The following is a 16,590-nucleotide window of genomic DNA, read 5'->3' as shown; positions in this document are numbered from 1 at the left end:
TTTTTTTTTATAAGCGGAGCGGAGCCGGTTTTTCGGACATGTGGACTTGTGCCGTTTGGACCGATTACAGAATCTGAGTCGAGGTTTGACAGCAAGCTCTCCACCTTGTCGGGAGAAAAGGACACAGAGTCCAGGGACAGCTGGGTAAGTTGGGTATAGAAAGCGATGGGTTTCGGACACGAGTTAGAAGCAAACACGGAGTTGAGGCATTCAGCCTTTTCACGTGCAGTGTCAGATGTGCAGCCATTTGAGGTAAGGGAGGGGATGGAGGGGGGAACATACACTAGAAACAGACTTAACTACACGCCACAAAGATTTGGAGGAGGGAAACATGTTTGAGAGTTCAGACTTGAAATTGGAAACATGTTGTTTCCTGGCTCTCCTTGACGGAGTATTTTTGTTTTAAGTGTGAAGATGATTTATGTCAGTAAGTTGGGTGCAGCCTTTTATGGTTCTTTGTGTTCTTTTTTGTTATTTGAAGTTTTATTTTTGATTTGGTGGGTGCCCAACTTGGGCTGGCAGAGTTGATATTGTTCAGATAAACTTTTTGGAAGTTGTTCGGAATTTTTTTTTGTCTCCCAAACTTTGTATCGGTTAATACTTTCAGTGCGTTGAGTTTTTCATCGACTTTTGTGTGACGGTAGTTTGTTATACGTGTTTAGAGAAGGTCATGTGCGGGTCGTGTGTGATTCCAAGTATTTTGTGTTTTTTTCTTTATGGGGAGTTGTTGGTTGTACATGTGATTGTTGGGTGGTAGTTGGATTCACGTTTGTTTGGGGTTATGAGAGTGATTGTTGATTTGGTCAGTAAGACGTTTATTCTGTTGAGTGTGAACCAGTGTTGGAATTGTGTTTGGTGTTGTTTCGAGTTAGCGAGTCATTAGCTCGCCTGTTCAAAGAGCAGAGAGCTATAGCGATAGCGTCAGCGTGAGCGTCAACGTGAAAATGTTAAAGTTTTTGTGCAAGTTATTTAGAAGCTTGCCATTCATTTAATATGTATTCTAGGATGCTGATATTTGGCATGGAGGTTCCTTTGGGGTATATTATTGATGTAGTGAAGTTGAAATTAAAAAATAATTTCAAATGTTTTAAATTTTTGACCTGTTTTGAACTTAACTTTTTTGTAGCACATCAACGTTAAAGTTTTTGGTGCAAGTTATTTAGAAGCTTGCCATTCATTTAATATGTGGACGAGGATGCTGATATTTGGCATGGAGGTTCCTTTGGGGTATACTATTGGTGTAGTGAAGTTGAAATTAACAATTTTTTTTGAAAAAAATTAAAATTTCAACCTAAGATGGTGTCAAAGCCACCCAATGCTCGCCTGTTTATACTAGACGCTTGCCATTCATTTAATATGTGTACTAGTTTACTGATTACAATGCACAAATACATATATTGCTTTAAAATTATTTGGATCAGACTTAACTGCAATGCTTTATAAAAAATATTATTAGACTAGTCTTTTAAAAACGATAAATGTATAAACAGGCGAGCATTGTGTGGCTTTGACACCAACTCTGGTTTTATTTATGGTGTGATCTTGTGCTGCTATGCAAAGGTTATCTACTGAAGTTGGGATCGTTACATATGGGTGTTCTGAAAGTCAAGGAGAAAGATGTTAGAAAGTGCTGGGGAAAGGATTGGTGGTTGCCTGTGAGATACCATTTGAGGGTTTGCCCCCCTCTCCCCGACTATAAATCGATTGTGTGTGTGTGTGTGTGTGTGTGTGTGTGTGTGTGTGTGTGTGTGTGTGTGTGTGTGTGTGTGTGTGTGTGTGTGTGTGTGTGTGTGTGTGTGTGTCATGTCTTTGTGAAGTTCTGATGTGGAGTGTGATGCATCAAATGATCGTCATGATCTCCTGTGTTGATTAGGCTAATTAACTGAAAATAACCCGGAAGAATTCCCATGTTTTAAACGCGCTCCATGTTAAGTTGTATAGAGCAGCTTAATAGGTCCTTCCATAGCATGGAATTCTAATTTAAAAATAAATAACAAAAATATTTATGACATTGCAACAATGCATATATAAATTAAAACTAATAATATTAACGACAATAATATTATCGTATCATTTGGCAATAATAATGATGAACATATAATCTATCGCCTGGTGTTGGCTTAGTGGTTAGGGTGGTGGCTTTGGATCCTCGGGGTCCTGAGTTCAAGCCCTGCTGGCTACTGAATTAACATCAGGGCGGGATGACTCAGCCTGTCATCCTTCCGAGGTCGGCGAAATGAGCACCTGTATCCTGGTAATTATCCCTGCGTGTCGAAGGCGACTAAAGGGTTGGCGTCAGGAAGGGCATCCGGCCATAAAAACATTGCCACAAGAAAGGGTATCATGATTTGAGCCCGCAAAAAGCTGACCCCTGCTCAGGGAAAAAGGCTTTAAAATGGTGTGATGATGATGAATAATGAACATATAATCTCAAGTCCTGGTCCAAGCTCATCTGGGCTTGGTGAAAAAAGCAAGCTAATGCTCAAGTGGTACAGCAGGCAGGTATGCCACAAGGCCATGAATGAAGGCCAATGGAAATTTGGTCTTATGGACCAACGGGCCCACTCGTGTGATGAAAAGGTGTTGTTGATTGGATCATGTGCTTGTATGTCAGTTCGAGTGGTACAGCAGGCAGGTATGCCGCAAGGCCGTGAAGGCCAATGGAAATTTGGTCTGATGGACCAACGGGCCCACTCGTGTGATGAAAAGGTGCTGTTGATTGGATCATGTGCTTGTATGTCAGAAAATTTGACATCCATAGTTTGTCATTGTTTCTCATTTTTGTTATGAGAATATCTTGAATCGATGTGTGCGTAGAGGTACGGTGTCAAAAGCTTTTTCAATGTCGATGGTCGTGGGTAAGGTATGTTTGGGGGATTTTGGGTTGCTTACATCAGTCTAAAATGTGGTGGTGAGACGAGTCGTCATGGAATGGAGAGGTCTGAACCCATGTTGGTGGTGAGCTACAAGAATGTGAGGGTTAATTTGAGACATCACGATGCATTCAAGTATTTTGACCATACAACAGAGTAACGATAGGTTGATAACAGGCAGGGTCATTGTGATTCTTGTTCGTTTTAGAATGGGAATGATTGTGGTGCGTTTCCATATGCCGAACATAATGTTGTTAAGCCAGGAATGGAGTGCCTTTGAGTGGCTAAATTGGCAAATATATTGTTGCAATATAAATGCTGTGTATTATCATCATTATTATTATTATTATTATTATTATTATTATTAGTATTATGAGCAGAAGGGACTGGATACGATAGGTACTTCAGTACTGTTCTTCTCAAACACCTCATGTAACCATGTTCTGTGATAGTTGCATTCTTTATTTAGTTTAAACTTAAATTATTTTGTGTTGTATTTCTTTAGAATATTGAATTCTAGCTTCAGTTCCCCCATTCACTTCTGGTCGAGTGTGCATACACCACCAGGGGGGCGCTATTTCGGCTGCATACAGGTGTAGAGAGAAAGAGGTCATTGAAAAAAAAATATATTGTCGCTGTTTGTGAATGGGTGAAGGAGTTCATGATGTGTAATGCGAAGGAGAGAAATACATGGTAGTTTAAAGGAAGGGTGTGCAAGAGATGGGTGTTGAAAAGGTTTACGACTGAAGCCTATGGGGGCATCCGTGTATGTGTTTGCAGGATCGAGGTGGAGGCTTAAAATCTCTGCCCTTTTTATTTGCCTCTTATATTAACATGACACCTGAAGCTGTGTGTGTTCTTTGTTTTCCTAACTTCCTTTTATGGCAAGTTTGTATTCATTTCTTGAAGATCATTGAAATAGCATGACTTGAATATTTCTGACCAGATGATGTTTTGTCCTTTTTGACCTCGCTTTTCTTATTCTTAGCCAGAGGAAGATACAGAAGCTTCCAATGATGCGTCACTTCGCCAACGGTCAATGTTGCATGCACAGCTCATCCGGCGTGCACCAATGCTGCACAACTACCTGCATATGCCTCCTTTTCGACCTCCGGGAAGTGGTGTTGATGAAGGTACAGCATTATCAACGCAAAGTAATACTCCTGAAACAGACTCTCGTCGGATTTCAGCATATGCACTCGACACCCTTGCAAACATGGGAAATGGTGGCCGTTCCTTTTATGATCATGTGACCGAAGGCAGAATTGCTGGAGGAGGTGGAAGTATTAGTGGGGGTGGCAGGACTTCCCCCGATTCTACAACATTTCATTCTTTGCGTGATACTAGCCATTCATCTGTGTTTGCTGTGCTGCGAGACAGGTTTGGTTATTTGACTTCTACCCAGCCTACAAGTTCTGGCTCTACCTTTGGGCAACGGCAGGACCAAGCAGCTGCACTTTCTGAACATGGTAGAACAGGTTTGGGTTGGCCAACAACTGTACCAGGAAACAACTCTGAAAGGCTGTTCTTACCCCCCTCACCCCCACCTGTGCCGTATGCAAATTTGGCTACTACCGGACCCTCAAGACGCCCTAACCTGGGTCAAACTGAGGATATCGGAAGCAGGTCAGAGGAACCGCGTCAGGGCAATTGGCGGCCATTTTCAGTCGTTAGTCAAAGAACCCCACCTAGAAGAACAGAGACTTTGTTGAGACACACTGGCACTGGACGTTCACTTATTTCAATGGCAGGCTGGTCCCGTTCATTTCTTAGCATGGAAGGACTAGATTTTGTCCGGGCCTCTCCACGTCCCGTTTCTGAGCCTGATGAACCAGATATTTCATTCCTGCAGGATGTTCGTTCTGAAGATGAAGGTTTACCACTCATGGAAGGTGTAGCTTCTGATCCTCACGGATGGAGCTCAGATGAATCGGTCTACCCTGCTGACTCTTTGGGGCCTGGTGAGGACCCTTTGGATGGTGATGATGCCTCGGATGTCCAGGGTACCATCGACATGTATCTGAGTGCTACAGGGGCAGAGAGTCCCGCTGTGACCTTTGCAGATTTCCCTAGTGTTCCCTATCAGCCTGTTCAACCTGAATTGCTTGAGGAAAGCCTCAACAATAACAATAACATCAGTGCTTCAGTATTTGATTTAAATATTGCACAGACCAGCACTGGCAGACTGGAGCCGCAACGAACGACATCCTCTTTTACCAGCCTAACTCGAGAACTGCCTGATCAACAGGAAGGCAGTGTTGTGAATAGGGTCGGAGAAGAAAATGAAGCGAGTTCTTCGGTGCCTGTCCATCGATGCCGTGCTTGCCACAACCTGCTGACATTTACTGGAGAGTCTCGGCGGTGGGAGGAGCAGCCACAACCGGGTCAACAGCGACAGAACGAAGGCATCTTAACCTCATCAGCCAATGGTTTAGAAAGCAGACGACTGCCACATGCCAGCAGTGCCTTTGAGTCAGTCATGCCAGGTTCTGCACCTTCATTTCACCCACCTCGGGGCTCTGTGGGACGATACTCGCTGACAACTGGTAGGACTGTTTATTAAATATTTTTATCGGTGCCCTAACATTTGTTGTTTGTCTCATTCATCTTGGTTTGCTTTACCTGTTAGGTGTGGGCTCCTCAATCTTGTTTTGTAAATTCCTTCCAAATAGATGCAGTTGTGAAATGTATATTCTAAAATTTATATATTATTCTGTGTGCATAAAATGTGTAATTCTATGCATATATGTTGTCAATTGCTTTTAAAGCATATGGCATTTTGTGGTTGTTTATTGAAGTTAAATCCTGCATTTTAGAGTTTGTGTGATTAAAAAAATTTTTTTAATAAGATTATTGGTAGAACTATCATTTGATTTCTCTGTTTTCTTTGTTGGAATTAAATTTTATCTTCACTTTTTTTATGCCTCCGCAACCGAAGACACAGGAGGGATTATGTTTTTGGGTTTTATGTCCGGTTGTGCATCCCTCCGTGCATGCATAGCAGATATTTGTTACCGGTACCGCGATAACTTGTGAACAGCTGAAGGGATTTTGACCAAACATAGTACTGTACAAGTATGTACTCTGATGCAAAGATGAACTGATTATATTTTGGGGCCAAAGATCAAAGGCCATGTGACCTGCAGCTGAAAGTAACAGATTTTTGTTTCGATCAAAAATGGTACAAGTATGTACGATGATGCAAAGATGAACTTCTTCAATTTTGGAGACGGAGGTCGGAGGTCATATGACCTTTGACGGAGGCATAACCATTGATGCACTTGCATCAAATTCTATTTTCTAGTTTTGTGTTGCTGAAGTTGAACAACTTTTATTATCCTTGCAGGTGCTCAGTCAACCCTGGAAGGGCAGTCTCGATACAGTGGCAGATTTGGGATTCTTTATCGACCCCGTTCACAGTCTGAACGTCTGGCTAGCACTGGGTTAAGCCGTGAATTACGTCCACGAGAAAGAGCCCGTTTCAGGCTACTAGCCCGGGCTTCTGGTCTGGTCGAGAATGCCCCAGGTGAAGCTGCTGATGACCTTCACCAGGAAGACATCTTACCCAGGTTTTTGTTGTTTGAGGGAAGGGTGGGGGTGGTGTGGGGGTGTGGGTTCACCTTTTTGTAGTCTTTCGCAGGATAAGTAAAAGTATACTTTTTTTTTTGCCCATACAAACTTCAGCTGTTTCAGCAAGAATACATTGTGTGTGTGTGGATTGCCTACAGGTATGCAGATAGCCAGGTGGACCGAGAGGAAGGCACACTCTCCTCTTAGCTCTCTTGCCTGTTTCAAAGCTCGGCCCATCTATAAACTGTCCTGGTGTTTTACAGGCAGGGCGAGGTATCACTGTGTGTGCTGTCCCTCGTATGGACATTAAACTGAGCATCTGTTTTCTAGTGTTAGTTGGTTTATGTTAAAGATCTCACAATATCCTTCCGGAAGAGTAGGCGAGCTATCGCCGGTACCCTGACCAAATGCTTGCCCTAACTGACTTTTGGGAAGGGAATGGGAAACTACCGAGCATAATCCATGCCAAGAAACTGCTTCTGCAACATTTTGGAGCAAACAAAAGGTTTTTTTTTTTTAATCTCATGACATCTGAAGGTGACAAAAAACGATGCTGGCGATGTCGCTGTGACAGCTTCGTGACAAGAAAATGGTGAACTCCAAGATGGTGTCCAATAAGGTGTGAAATCCAAGGAACATGTTATTGATTGAACTCCAATCCAGTCTTGTCCAATTAATTTGAAATTTGGCACAATTGTTGAGCTGACGTAGTGCAACACCTCCTGTGTTCTTTGTTTGGGTCACACGGCCCAGTTCAAGATCGTTGTCAAAAAGCGATACACTTTAGAGAAAATGAAACAAATCTATCATGACCGTTTTTGCATGTTTACGTTTTATCAGAAGAACAGCATTGCCAGTCGTTCAGTTCATATGCTGCTGAGGTTAAAGGTTAAAACCTACTGTACCTCCTTCCTGGCCGTACCAAGGTGATATGTTACCTGAGCATGGGTAACAAGATAATTGTTGATCTCCCGCAGAACTTGTTAAATCAATGGGTGAGTGGCTCCCACTTGTGCGCTGATGCCACCTTTATAACACCAAGTCAAAAGCGGATCAGTTTACTTACTACATGAACGATTGTTCGGAACCGAATCACTTTGTAACCCAGGGATTCTCTGAACTCTGTTTTGTATAAAACTTGCTTTTCAAACAACCAGACCAATATGAAACGCTTCATTTTTTTCCATCAATAGCTTATGGAATGAGCACAGGGTAGCCCATCATTTGTTTAATAATGACAGGATGCTGTGCCATTCGATGCACCAATCGATTGGAGAAGGGATTTTAAATGTATCGATTCACAGCCACTCATTGACGTCAGTTGTGGGTACGGTACTTATCCCCCATGGTATCCACTTCATATGTGCACAATGTATTGGGATGTCATTATTTACCACTTTATAATCGGTATCGGCCAAATTATTTTATTTTTTATTTTTTCATTTGTCAGTAATCGGTTATTGTCATTTTCCAATCAACCCAACATGAGTACATACATCACATGTGTATATATATATATATATATATATATATATATATATATATATATATATATATATATATATATTTATATGTATATATATATATATATATATATATATATATATATATGTATAATTAGCGGTGTGCTTACACTGTGTAAGCATACAAACCATGTTTCCCCATTGTCTCGGGTTTCACACCTGCATTCGATTTTTCATTTATTTTTTTTCATTTTTTTTTTCATTGATTTATATTTTCATTTATGGATGTTGTCCGATGATTCTGTGATTTTTTTTTTCTGGTGTACTGGCTTCGATAAAGAAAGCTGAAAATTTGTGTACCGATTGACGTCACCCACAAGGCACTGATCTTTAATATCAGTCAGTGAATCATTCATTTGAAAGATACGTGTGTGTGTGTGTGTGTGTGTGTGTGTGTGTGTGTGTGTGTGTGTGTGTGTGTGTGTGTGTGTGTGTGTGTGTGTAACTACACAGAACTCTTTATGGAGGTACAAGAACTTTTTTTTTCTTTGAATTGCAACTTGAGGGGGTGTTGCCATAATTTATTTGTTTTACTTTCCACAAGCTGAATCACCTTGAAAATATTTTGTCTTGCTTCAAATGCATTGCAATATTTGGTTGAAAATTTGCCTCTAATTCCCCTTTAATTTGAGTGTTTTGTGGTTTTTCCACAAACATATTGCAAGGTCTCAGTCAATTTGCCGTAGATGCTCGCAATGGTTTGCAAAATGGCATTTTAAAATTCATGACTGGTTGATGCTGCCACTTCATAACATTGGTCCCTGTATTTTTAGACTTCTCTGTGGAAGAATTAGGGTTTTCCCACAACTAAGCTTTGTGTTGTGCTTTGCGCCGATGATTGATGTAATGGCTGGAAGCTACTTGTGGAAAGTGATGAGTGTTTTGTGTTAGCACTGGCGAGGAAAATGAGGCTGTGCATTCAGGTGAGAAACTGACAAATGTTCATCTGTTGGAACATTATCGGAATGCATGGCCACATTTTATGGATGGTGTCAGTCCATCAGTTATAGTAATTTAAGCACACCTTGAATATTCCTCACAGTTAATGAGTATCTCATCCATTATCTGCATGCTAATGTTCTCATCCATCTCTACCTGTTTCCTCATTTTGATATTAATAATGCAAATATGAGAACTTATTATTCGGCCAATCTACTAGTTGCACTTGTGATGTGCTTGGGAGCAAATCATTCCATTGTTTTGTTTGTGATACAAGGTGTTGAAAAACGTTTTTGGAGAAATATACTCGAGCATTGCCGCAAACTCAAATTCTCTCTGTTACTTTTTTTGAAGGGCAATGCAGCAAAGTGCATCTCTTTCAAGGGAGGTTGTTTTGACAAATAAGTCTTCTGACTACTTCTACCAGCTTCATTAGCAACCATGACTTTCTTGTCATCTCCAAACTCTATTACAGGAAAGTACAACTTGATTTGATGTACCATTTTTGATACTCGGTGCCAAATCTGGAGTTTAAGGTAGATGATTCAATTTATGTTAGCCATGGGATTTGAATGATGTATTGTGCAACACAGGCCTTTTGCACACTTTTTGCAATGGCATGGAGGAGAGAAGCACTCCCTTCTTTGTTGTCATAGCTGGAGTGTTGTCAAGCACTCCAGCATTGTCATAGCTTCTTGATTGCCTCTAATAAGTTCTGCAAATATTTGTTTTTAATAACAGTCAGTAGTTATTAGAATAGTTTTGGGATTGCAATCAATCAGCAGCCACACCTCTTGGCACCCAAAAACAATTTGGTCATGATATTACAGGTCAACGGTTGAGCTCACGACTCATGGAGGCGAGAAAACCCATGTCCTCCTTTTTATGCAGAGACTTTTTTGCTATCAGGATTACAGTGAATCCATGTTTCCAAACCTCCACTGCATCATCATGGGAGACATTCTGGGGACTTGAAAAGCCCGTGACATGATTCAACAAATTAGTAGCATTTTGAGTGCTGATTTTGGGGACCCATCTTCCAAACACCTTGAACGTACCAAATTAATCATAGTTACAGCACAGCCATGAGAAGTGTAAACTACTGCCACAGCTTCATCAGCCTTCATTCAGTATTTTGCACTCAACACCTTGTCCGGGGTGATTGCTTCCTCACTAATGGCATTTGAGGGCCATTCAAATTAGAGATCACCTTTGAGGATGAGCAGCCATACTTGAACTGGCTGATTCATTGAGCCATTGTGTTATATTGAGAGGCATTATCACCATATACTGCCACCATGCATTGCTGGATTTTTATGTTTTTTTTAATCGAGTTGGCAACCTCTTAACTCAAAAAATGTAATTTCCAAACAATGCTCGATTTAGCTGAAGTCTTAATGGACTGATGAGGTGGGATTGAAATTTTCTGAAACACTAAACAGGGAAAATAAAACAAAGGCATTTATATATAATGACAATCATAGATCATGTATGTTTCATTCAAAACAAAATTTGTTTTGTTCTGCAGGGATGTGGGAGAGAGGACTCGTCCCAGGATAGCTCCTCGTTCTCGGCTCCCATCAGCTGCACTTGGAAGGTTTACTCCGAGGTAAGATGGTGATGTTTTGTGTTGGTCATCAACCTGTTTCTCAAACATTTGTTGGAGATGATATCCAAGATGTGGGAGCAAATTAAGTTGGAGGCATTAAAAAAAGAAAAACTAAAATGGAAACAAATAGGGTGTTGGAGCAGTTGAGGAGGAGATGGAATAAAGAGGAAGGAGGTTGGGAAATGGAAGCAGAAGGAACAAGGTCTTTTGGGGTTGGAGGTGTGTGGCAAGAGGTTTGAAGGTGGATAGGTGACATTCAGAAGAGACGATATTTTAAATAGTGAAAAAAATACATCCCCAAAAACCGGAGGAAAATAGATTGTTGTTGTAAAATATTTGCAATAAAAAATTGATTTTACAGTCACGCATTCTTTCAAAGAAACTTTCTCTCTCTCTCTCTCTCTCTCTCTCTCTCTCTCTCTCTCTCTCTCTCTCTCTCTCTCTCTCTCTCTCTCTCTATCTCTCTATCTCTCTATCTCTCTCTCTCTCTCTCTCTCTCTCTATCTCTCTATCTCTCTATCTCTCTATCTCTCTATCTCTCTATCTCTATCTATCTCTATCTATCTCTATCTATCTCTATCTATCTCTCTCTATCTCTATCTATCTCTATCTATCTCTCTCTATCTATCTATCTCTCTCTATCTATCTATCTATCTCTATCTCTATCTATCTCTATCTATCTCTATCTATCTCTCTATCTATCTCTCTATCTATCTCTATCTCTCTCTATCTATCTCTCTCTATCTCTCTCTACCTATCTCTATCTCTCTCTATCTCTCTCTATCTATCTCTATCTATCTCTATCTCTCTCTATCTATCTCTATCTCTCTCTATCTATCTCTATCTCTCTCTATCTATCTCTATCTCTCTCTATCTATCTCTATCTATCTCTATCTCTCTCTATCTATCTCTATCTCTCTCTATCTATCTCTATCTCTCTCTATCTATCTCTATCTATCTCTATCTCTCTCTATCTATCTCTATCTATCTCTATCTCTCTCTATCTATCTCTATCTCTCTCTATCTATCTCTATCTCTCTCTATCTATCTATCTATCTCTATCTCTCTCTATCTATCTCTATCTCTCTCTATCTATCTCTATCTCTCTCTATCTATCTCTATCTCTCTCTATCTATCTCTATCTCTCTCTATCTATCTCTATCTCTCTCTATCTATCTATCTCTATCTCTCTCTATCTATCGCTATCTCTCTCTATCTATCTCTATCTCTCTATCTATCTCTATCTCTCTCTATCTATCTCTCTCTATCTCTCTCTATCTCTCTCTACCTATCTCTATCTCTCTCTATCTCTCTCTATCTATCTCTATCTATCTCTATCTCTCTCTATCTATCTCTATCTCTCTCTATCTATCTCTATCTCTCTCTATCTATCTCTATCTATCTCTATCTCTCTCTATCTATCTCTATCTCTCTCTATCTATCTCTATCTCTATCTCTATCTCTATCTCTATCTCTATCTCTATCTCTATCTCTATCTCTATCTCTCTCTATCTATCTCTCTCTATCTCTCTCTATCTCTCTCTATCTCTCTCTATCTCTCTCTATCTCTCTCTATCTCTCTCTATCTCTCTCTATCTCTCTCTATCTCTCTCTATCTCTCTCTATCTCTCTCTATCTCTCTCTATCTCTCTCTATCTCTCTCTATCTCTCTCTATCTATCTCTCTCTATCTCTCTCTATCTCTCTCTATCTCTCTCTATCTCTCTCTATCTCTCTCTATCTCTCTCTATCTCTCTCTATCTCTCTCTATCTATCTCTATCTCTCTCTATCTATCTCTATCTCTCTCTATCTATCTCTATCTATCTCTATCTCTCTCTATCTATCTCTATCTATCTCTATCTCTCTCTATCTATCTCTATCTCTCTCTATCTATCTCTATCTCTCTCTATCTATCTATCTCTATCTCTCTCTATCTATCTCTATCTCTCTCTATCTATCTCTATCTCTCTATCTATCTCTATCTCTCTCTATCTATCTCTATCTCTCTCTATCTATCTCTATCTCTCTCTATCTATCTATCTCTCTCTATCTATCTCTATCTCTCTATCTATCTCTATCTCTCTCTATCTATCTATCTCTCTCTCTATCTATCTCTCTCTCTATCTATCTCTCTCTCTATCTATCTCTCTCTATCTCTCTCTCTCATCCCATCTCGTCTTCAGTTGTCCTCCCCTTCCTCCTGCCCATGGTACACTGAAACTTGTGTCGAGGCAGTTGTCCTGAAACAACTTGCCTTTGCTTTATGGAAAGTCAATCCAACTGAAGGCAATCTCAGTTCCTTCCGTAAAGCTCGGAACAACTGTGTGTCTACCCTCAGGAGAGCCAGAAAACAACATCTTTCCAATTTCAAGTCTGAACTCTCAAACCTGTCTCCCTCCTCCAAATCCTGGTGGTGTCTAGTTAAGTCTGTTTCTGGTGTCTGTTCCCCCTCCATTCCCTCCCTTACCTCAAATGGTTGCACAGCTAACACTGCATGCGAAAAGGCTGAATGTCCAAACTCCGTGTTTCCTTCTAAATCTTGTGTCCCAAACTCATCACTTTCTGTACCCACCTTACCCAGTCACACCCAGCTGTTCCTGGACTCTGTTATTTTTCCTGAGAAGATGGAGCGTTTGCTGTCAAACCTTGACTCAGATTCTGCAACCAGTCCAGACGGCATCAGTCCTTGTGTTCCAAAAACCTGCTCTGCTGCTCTTGCTCACCCTCTCTCTGTCATAGTCACCCTCTCATTTTCTCAAGCTCATCTGCCACCTGCTTTGAAATCGGCAAACATTACCGCTCTGCATCAGTAAGGTGAAAAAACTGATCCCTGCAATGACAGACCAATTAGCCAATCATCAGCAAGGTCGTGGAATCCGTCATTGCTTCTGACATCAAATCCTTCCTTTCTCCAATGGCTTGTTTTCCGACCATAAATTTGGATTTCGACCAGATAATTCACCCCTGGACATGCTACTTCTGCTTTCCCAACAATGGATAGAGATTCAAAATGCCAAACATGAGATCAGAGCCATTTCCCTTGACATATGGTGAGCTTTGGAAACAGTCTGGCACCCCATCCTACTCACCAAACTCTCTTCCTATGGTATCAAGGCCATCTCCACTAATGGCTCGCAGACTTCCTCTCCTGTCACAGCCAACATGTGGCCCTTAATGGAGTTCTCTCATCCCCTCTTCCTGTCCAGGCTGGAGTTCCTCAAGGCAGTGTTCTTGGCCCTGTGCTTTTTCTGGTTTTCATCAATGATCTCTCAGACTCTCTGTAAAATCCTCATTATCTCTTTGCTGACGACTCCACCCTCTGTCGTACCATCTGTCAGGGGTCTGGAATCCCCCCCCCCAATCATCTTCTCAACAATCTTTTGATAATCCCCTCGAAGAAGTAATTTCATTTAAGCTTTTGGGTTTCACTATCTGCCACGATCTTTCCTGGGAAAGCCATATCTCCAAGCTGACCTTGAAAGCCACTCGCAGACTCGGAATCCTCCGTCGGGTGCATAAATCCACCCTCTGTTGTACCATCTGTCAGGGGTCTGGACCCCCCCATCTTCTCAACAATCTTTTGATAATCTCCTCAAAGAAGTCCTTTCATTCAAGCTTTTGGGTCTCACTATCTGCCGCGATCTTTCCTGGGAAAGCCATATCTCCAAGCTGACCTTGAAAGCCAGTCGTATATTGGGAATCCTCCATCGTGCAAAGTCCTTTCTTGGTATACCTGAGCGTCTATCCATTTACGAAGCTTTCATCCACAGTCTGATGCAGTACTACTCCTTCCTCTGGTGTGGTGCTCCTGCCTCACACCTATCTCGACTTCACGCTGTGGAAACCAAGGCTTTTCGGATCATTGGTATCTCCCTTGATGAAGCCAGGTCCTTGGGTCTCTCACTCTTTCACTGGAGGCAGGTCGGTGGTCTTTCTGTCTTCTACCGTCTCCTCTCTGGCCTTGCTCCCCTGCTCTGTCTGTAATCTGTCTCCCCCCCCCCCCATATATTTCCCCAGGGTGCTCAAGGTCCGCCAAAATTCCCCTTCTGATGAAACTGCCAGAATCAAGAATCATTGCTCACCTTCACTCTTGTAGTCCTCTTTTTACCCCACCTCTGGAACAAACTCCCACACTCTCTCCAATCCCACTCCTCCCTCCAGGCCTTCAAAATTGCTGTTCACCACAATCTTGTATCATTCCCCATCCAAAATCTTTGATCTTTACTTCCCTCGTTCATCCACCCCAAACCCACCTTTCAAATTCTCTGTTTTCCTTCCTGAACATAGCTGTTGTACCATCTTGATTACCCCGTGTACTCTCCCATCCCTCTCCCTTGGACAGATATCCTATTGTCTTTGTTCCCCACTATTTTGTGCTTTCCTCTCTTGCCCCTCTCGTTTCCTGCCTTGTTATATTATATGTTTCTGTGTATTAGCTCTTACACGAGCCTCGACTTGGTGCACAAAAAAAAACACACAACTGTTTGTTTAGACAATAAGATGACAATGACACATTTGAATTACAATGTTTATTGTGGGTGGGGGAGGGGGGGTGGGTGCATAAATCAAGCTTTTGTGCTTTTTCCAATTTTCCAATCCCAGCACCCATTTCCAATTTTGGTAATTTTCAGAAAATGATTTCCATCTTAAGCTGCTTTTATTTTAAATTTTTTTTTTTTAATTTCAAAATTTAAATTCATTTTGAACAAATCACTTTATATTAATTTTTGCATAAATTCTCAAAAAAATATCTCCTTCCACCATTGCATTGTTTTAGTGACAGAGCATGACAGGATTGAGTATTGTTTTTGCTAAATTCAAATTTTCATTGCAAATATTTCCTGTTTTGTGACTTTGGCTGGAGCTATACGCAGGTACGAGTAAATAGATGTGCCTTCAGCATTACAGTTTTCTAATTAATCTACAAATTGATGTAGGGATGTGGTAATTGAATATCTGGTTTCTTGCCAACAGAATATTTGGTTGTATATAATTTTTTATGGAGGCTGGAGACCACAACCTTTGCTGGGTTAAATTTTTGGTCGTTCATGCACATTTTAAAAGGGGGTGGGGGAGATGGTGCTGAATAAAAGAAAGAAAAAAAAAAAGGAAGGGAAGGGAGAGAATATGAGAGAAGTAAGTGGGGGGGAGGGGGGGGGGGTGGTCTGCTGAGGTAAGGAGGTTAAGAGGTGATAGAAGCAAAGAGGGGTGTGGACGGGGGGGGGGGGTGGACAGGGATATGAATATGGATGAGATTGATGAGAAGTGGTGGGGTTTGTGTCGGAATTTTAACATTTTTGCTTGCATAATAAATACATCACCGTTTACCAGTTGATTATAATCTTGCTTATAATGAAATAATGGCTTTGTTTTTTTCACCTGCTAAACATTCGCAATGGACATTTGTAAATGAGCATGTCTGTTTCATGCTCACAGGTTTATTTATTTTCTCAAAATGCTTGTGCGCTACATTTTACTGGATGTCTGATATTTTTTGTCTTCTTCGGATTATTATTTCAAGGAACATCGAGTAAGCCTATTTGCAGTAGCCATTCAACAAAATATTCTGCTGATACTTCTGCACTTGCACCCGTTGCTTCCTTTGTCGACAGTAATCATGTTGTCCCACCGTTTAAACCCATTGTTCATGTCGGGACGATTTTAATTTGGCAATTAACGCTGATCTGTGTACAAAAATGTCGACAAAAAGGACCTTGTTTGATAAAGCAACATTTTTTTTTTTCATGTTTAATTCATCTGGAATTTATTTTTAGTGCAATACAGATGAGAGTCATTACTTTTCTTGTTTTTTTTTGTTTGTTTGTTTGTTTTTTGCCCAAGGGGTTTGTGCACATTTTATTTCTTTGAAAAAAGTTCTTTCCTGCAATATAGCCTTGTAAAAGTTTCATTCTTTCAAATTTTTTTTTAAAGTTAGCATTTTGAAGATGCATTGTTTGTGTAATGGTTTACCAGACTTGCTTGTGTAAAGTATCATTGGAATCAGGTATGTTTTATTCTATCATCTGTCTTTTTTTAATCTAAATAGCCATCCATCCATCCTGCTATGTTTAACTCA

General features: G+C 40.8%; 1 protein-coding gene across 4 annotated transcripts in view; it reads left to right on the top strand.

The window, feature by feature from the left end:
- AMBRA1 (autophagy and beclin 1 regulator 1) overlaps nucleotides 1-16,590 on the top strand; it is a 249,360-nt gene that overhangs the window by 49,035 nt on the left and 183,735 nt on the right. For all 4 annotated transcript variants that reach the window (XM_085884254.1, XM_085884255.1, XM_085884251.1 and 1 more), the window contains exons 7-9: nucleotides 3,862-5,419; nucleotides 6,220-6,442; nucleotides 10,434-10,514. In XM_085884254.1, coding sequence (XP_085740380.1) covers nucleotides 3,862-5,419; nucleotides 6,220-6,442; nucleotides 10,434-10,514 — 1,862 coding nt within the window. The remainder of the gene's footprint in view (nucleotides 1-3,861; nucleotides 5,420-6,219; nucleotides 6,443-10,433; nucleotides 10,515-16,590) is intronic.

This window comes from Eptatretus burgeri, chromosome 6, assembly GCF_056783735.1.
Source record: "Eptatretus burgeri isolate ZD-2024b chromosome 6, Ebu_testis_v1, whole genome shotgun sequence".
NCBI classification, from domain to species: Eukaryota; Metazoa; Chordata; class Myxini; order Myxiniformes; family Myxinidae; genus Eptatretus; species Eptatretus burgeri.
This window is presented reverse-complemented; position numbering and strand designations above follow the sequence as displayed.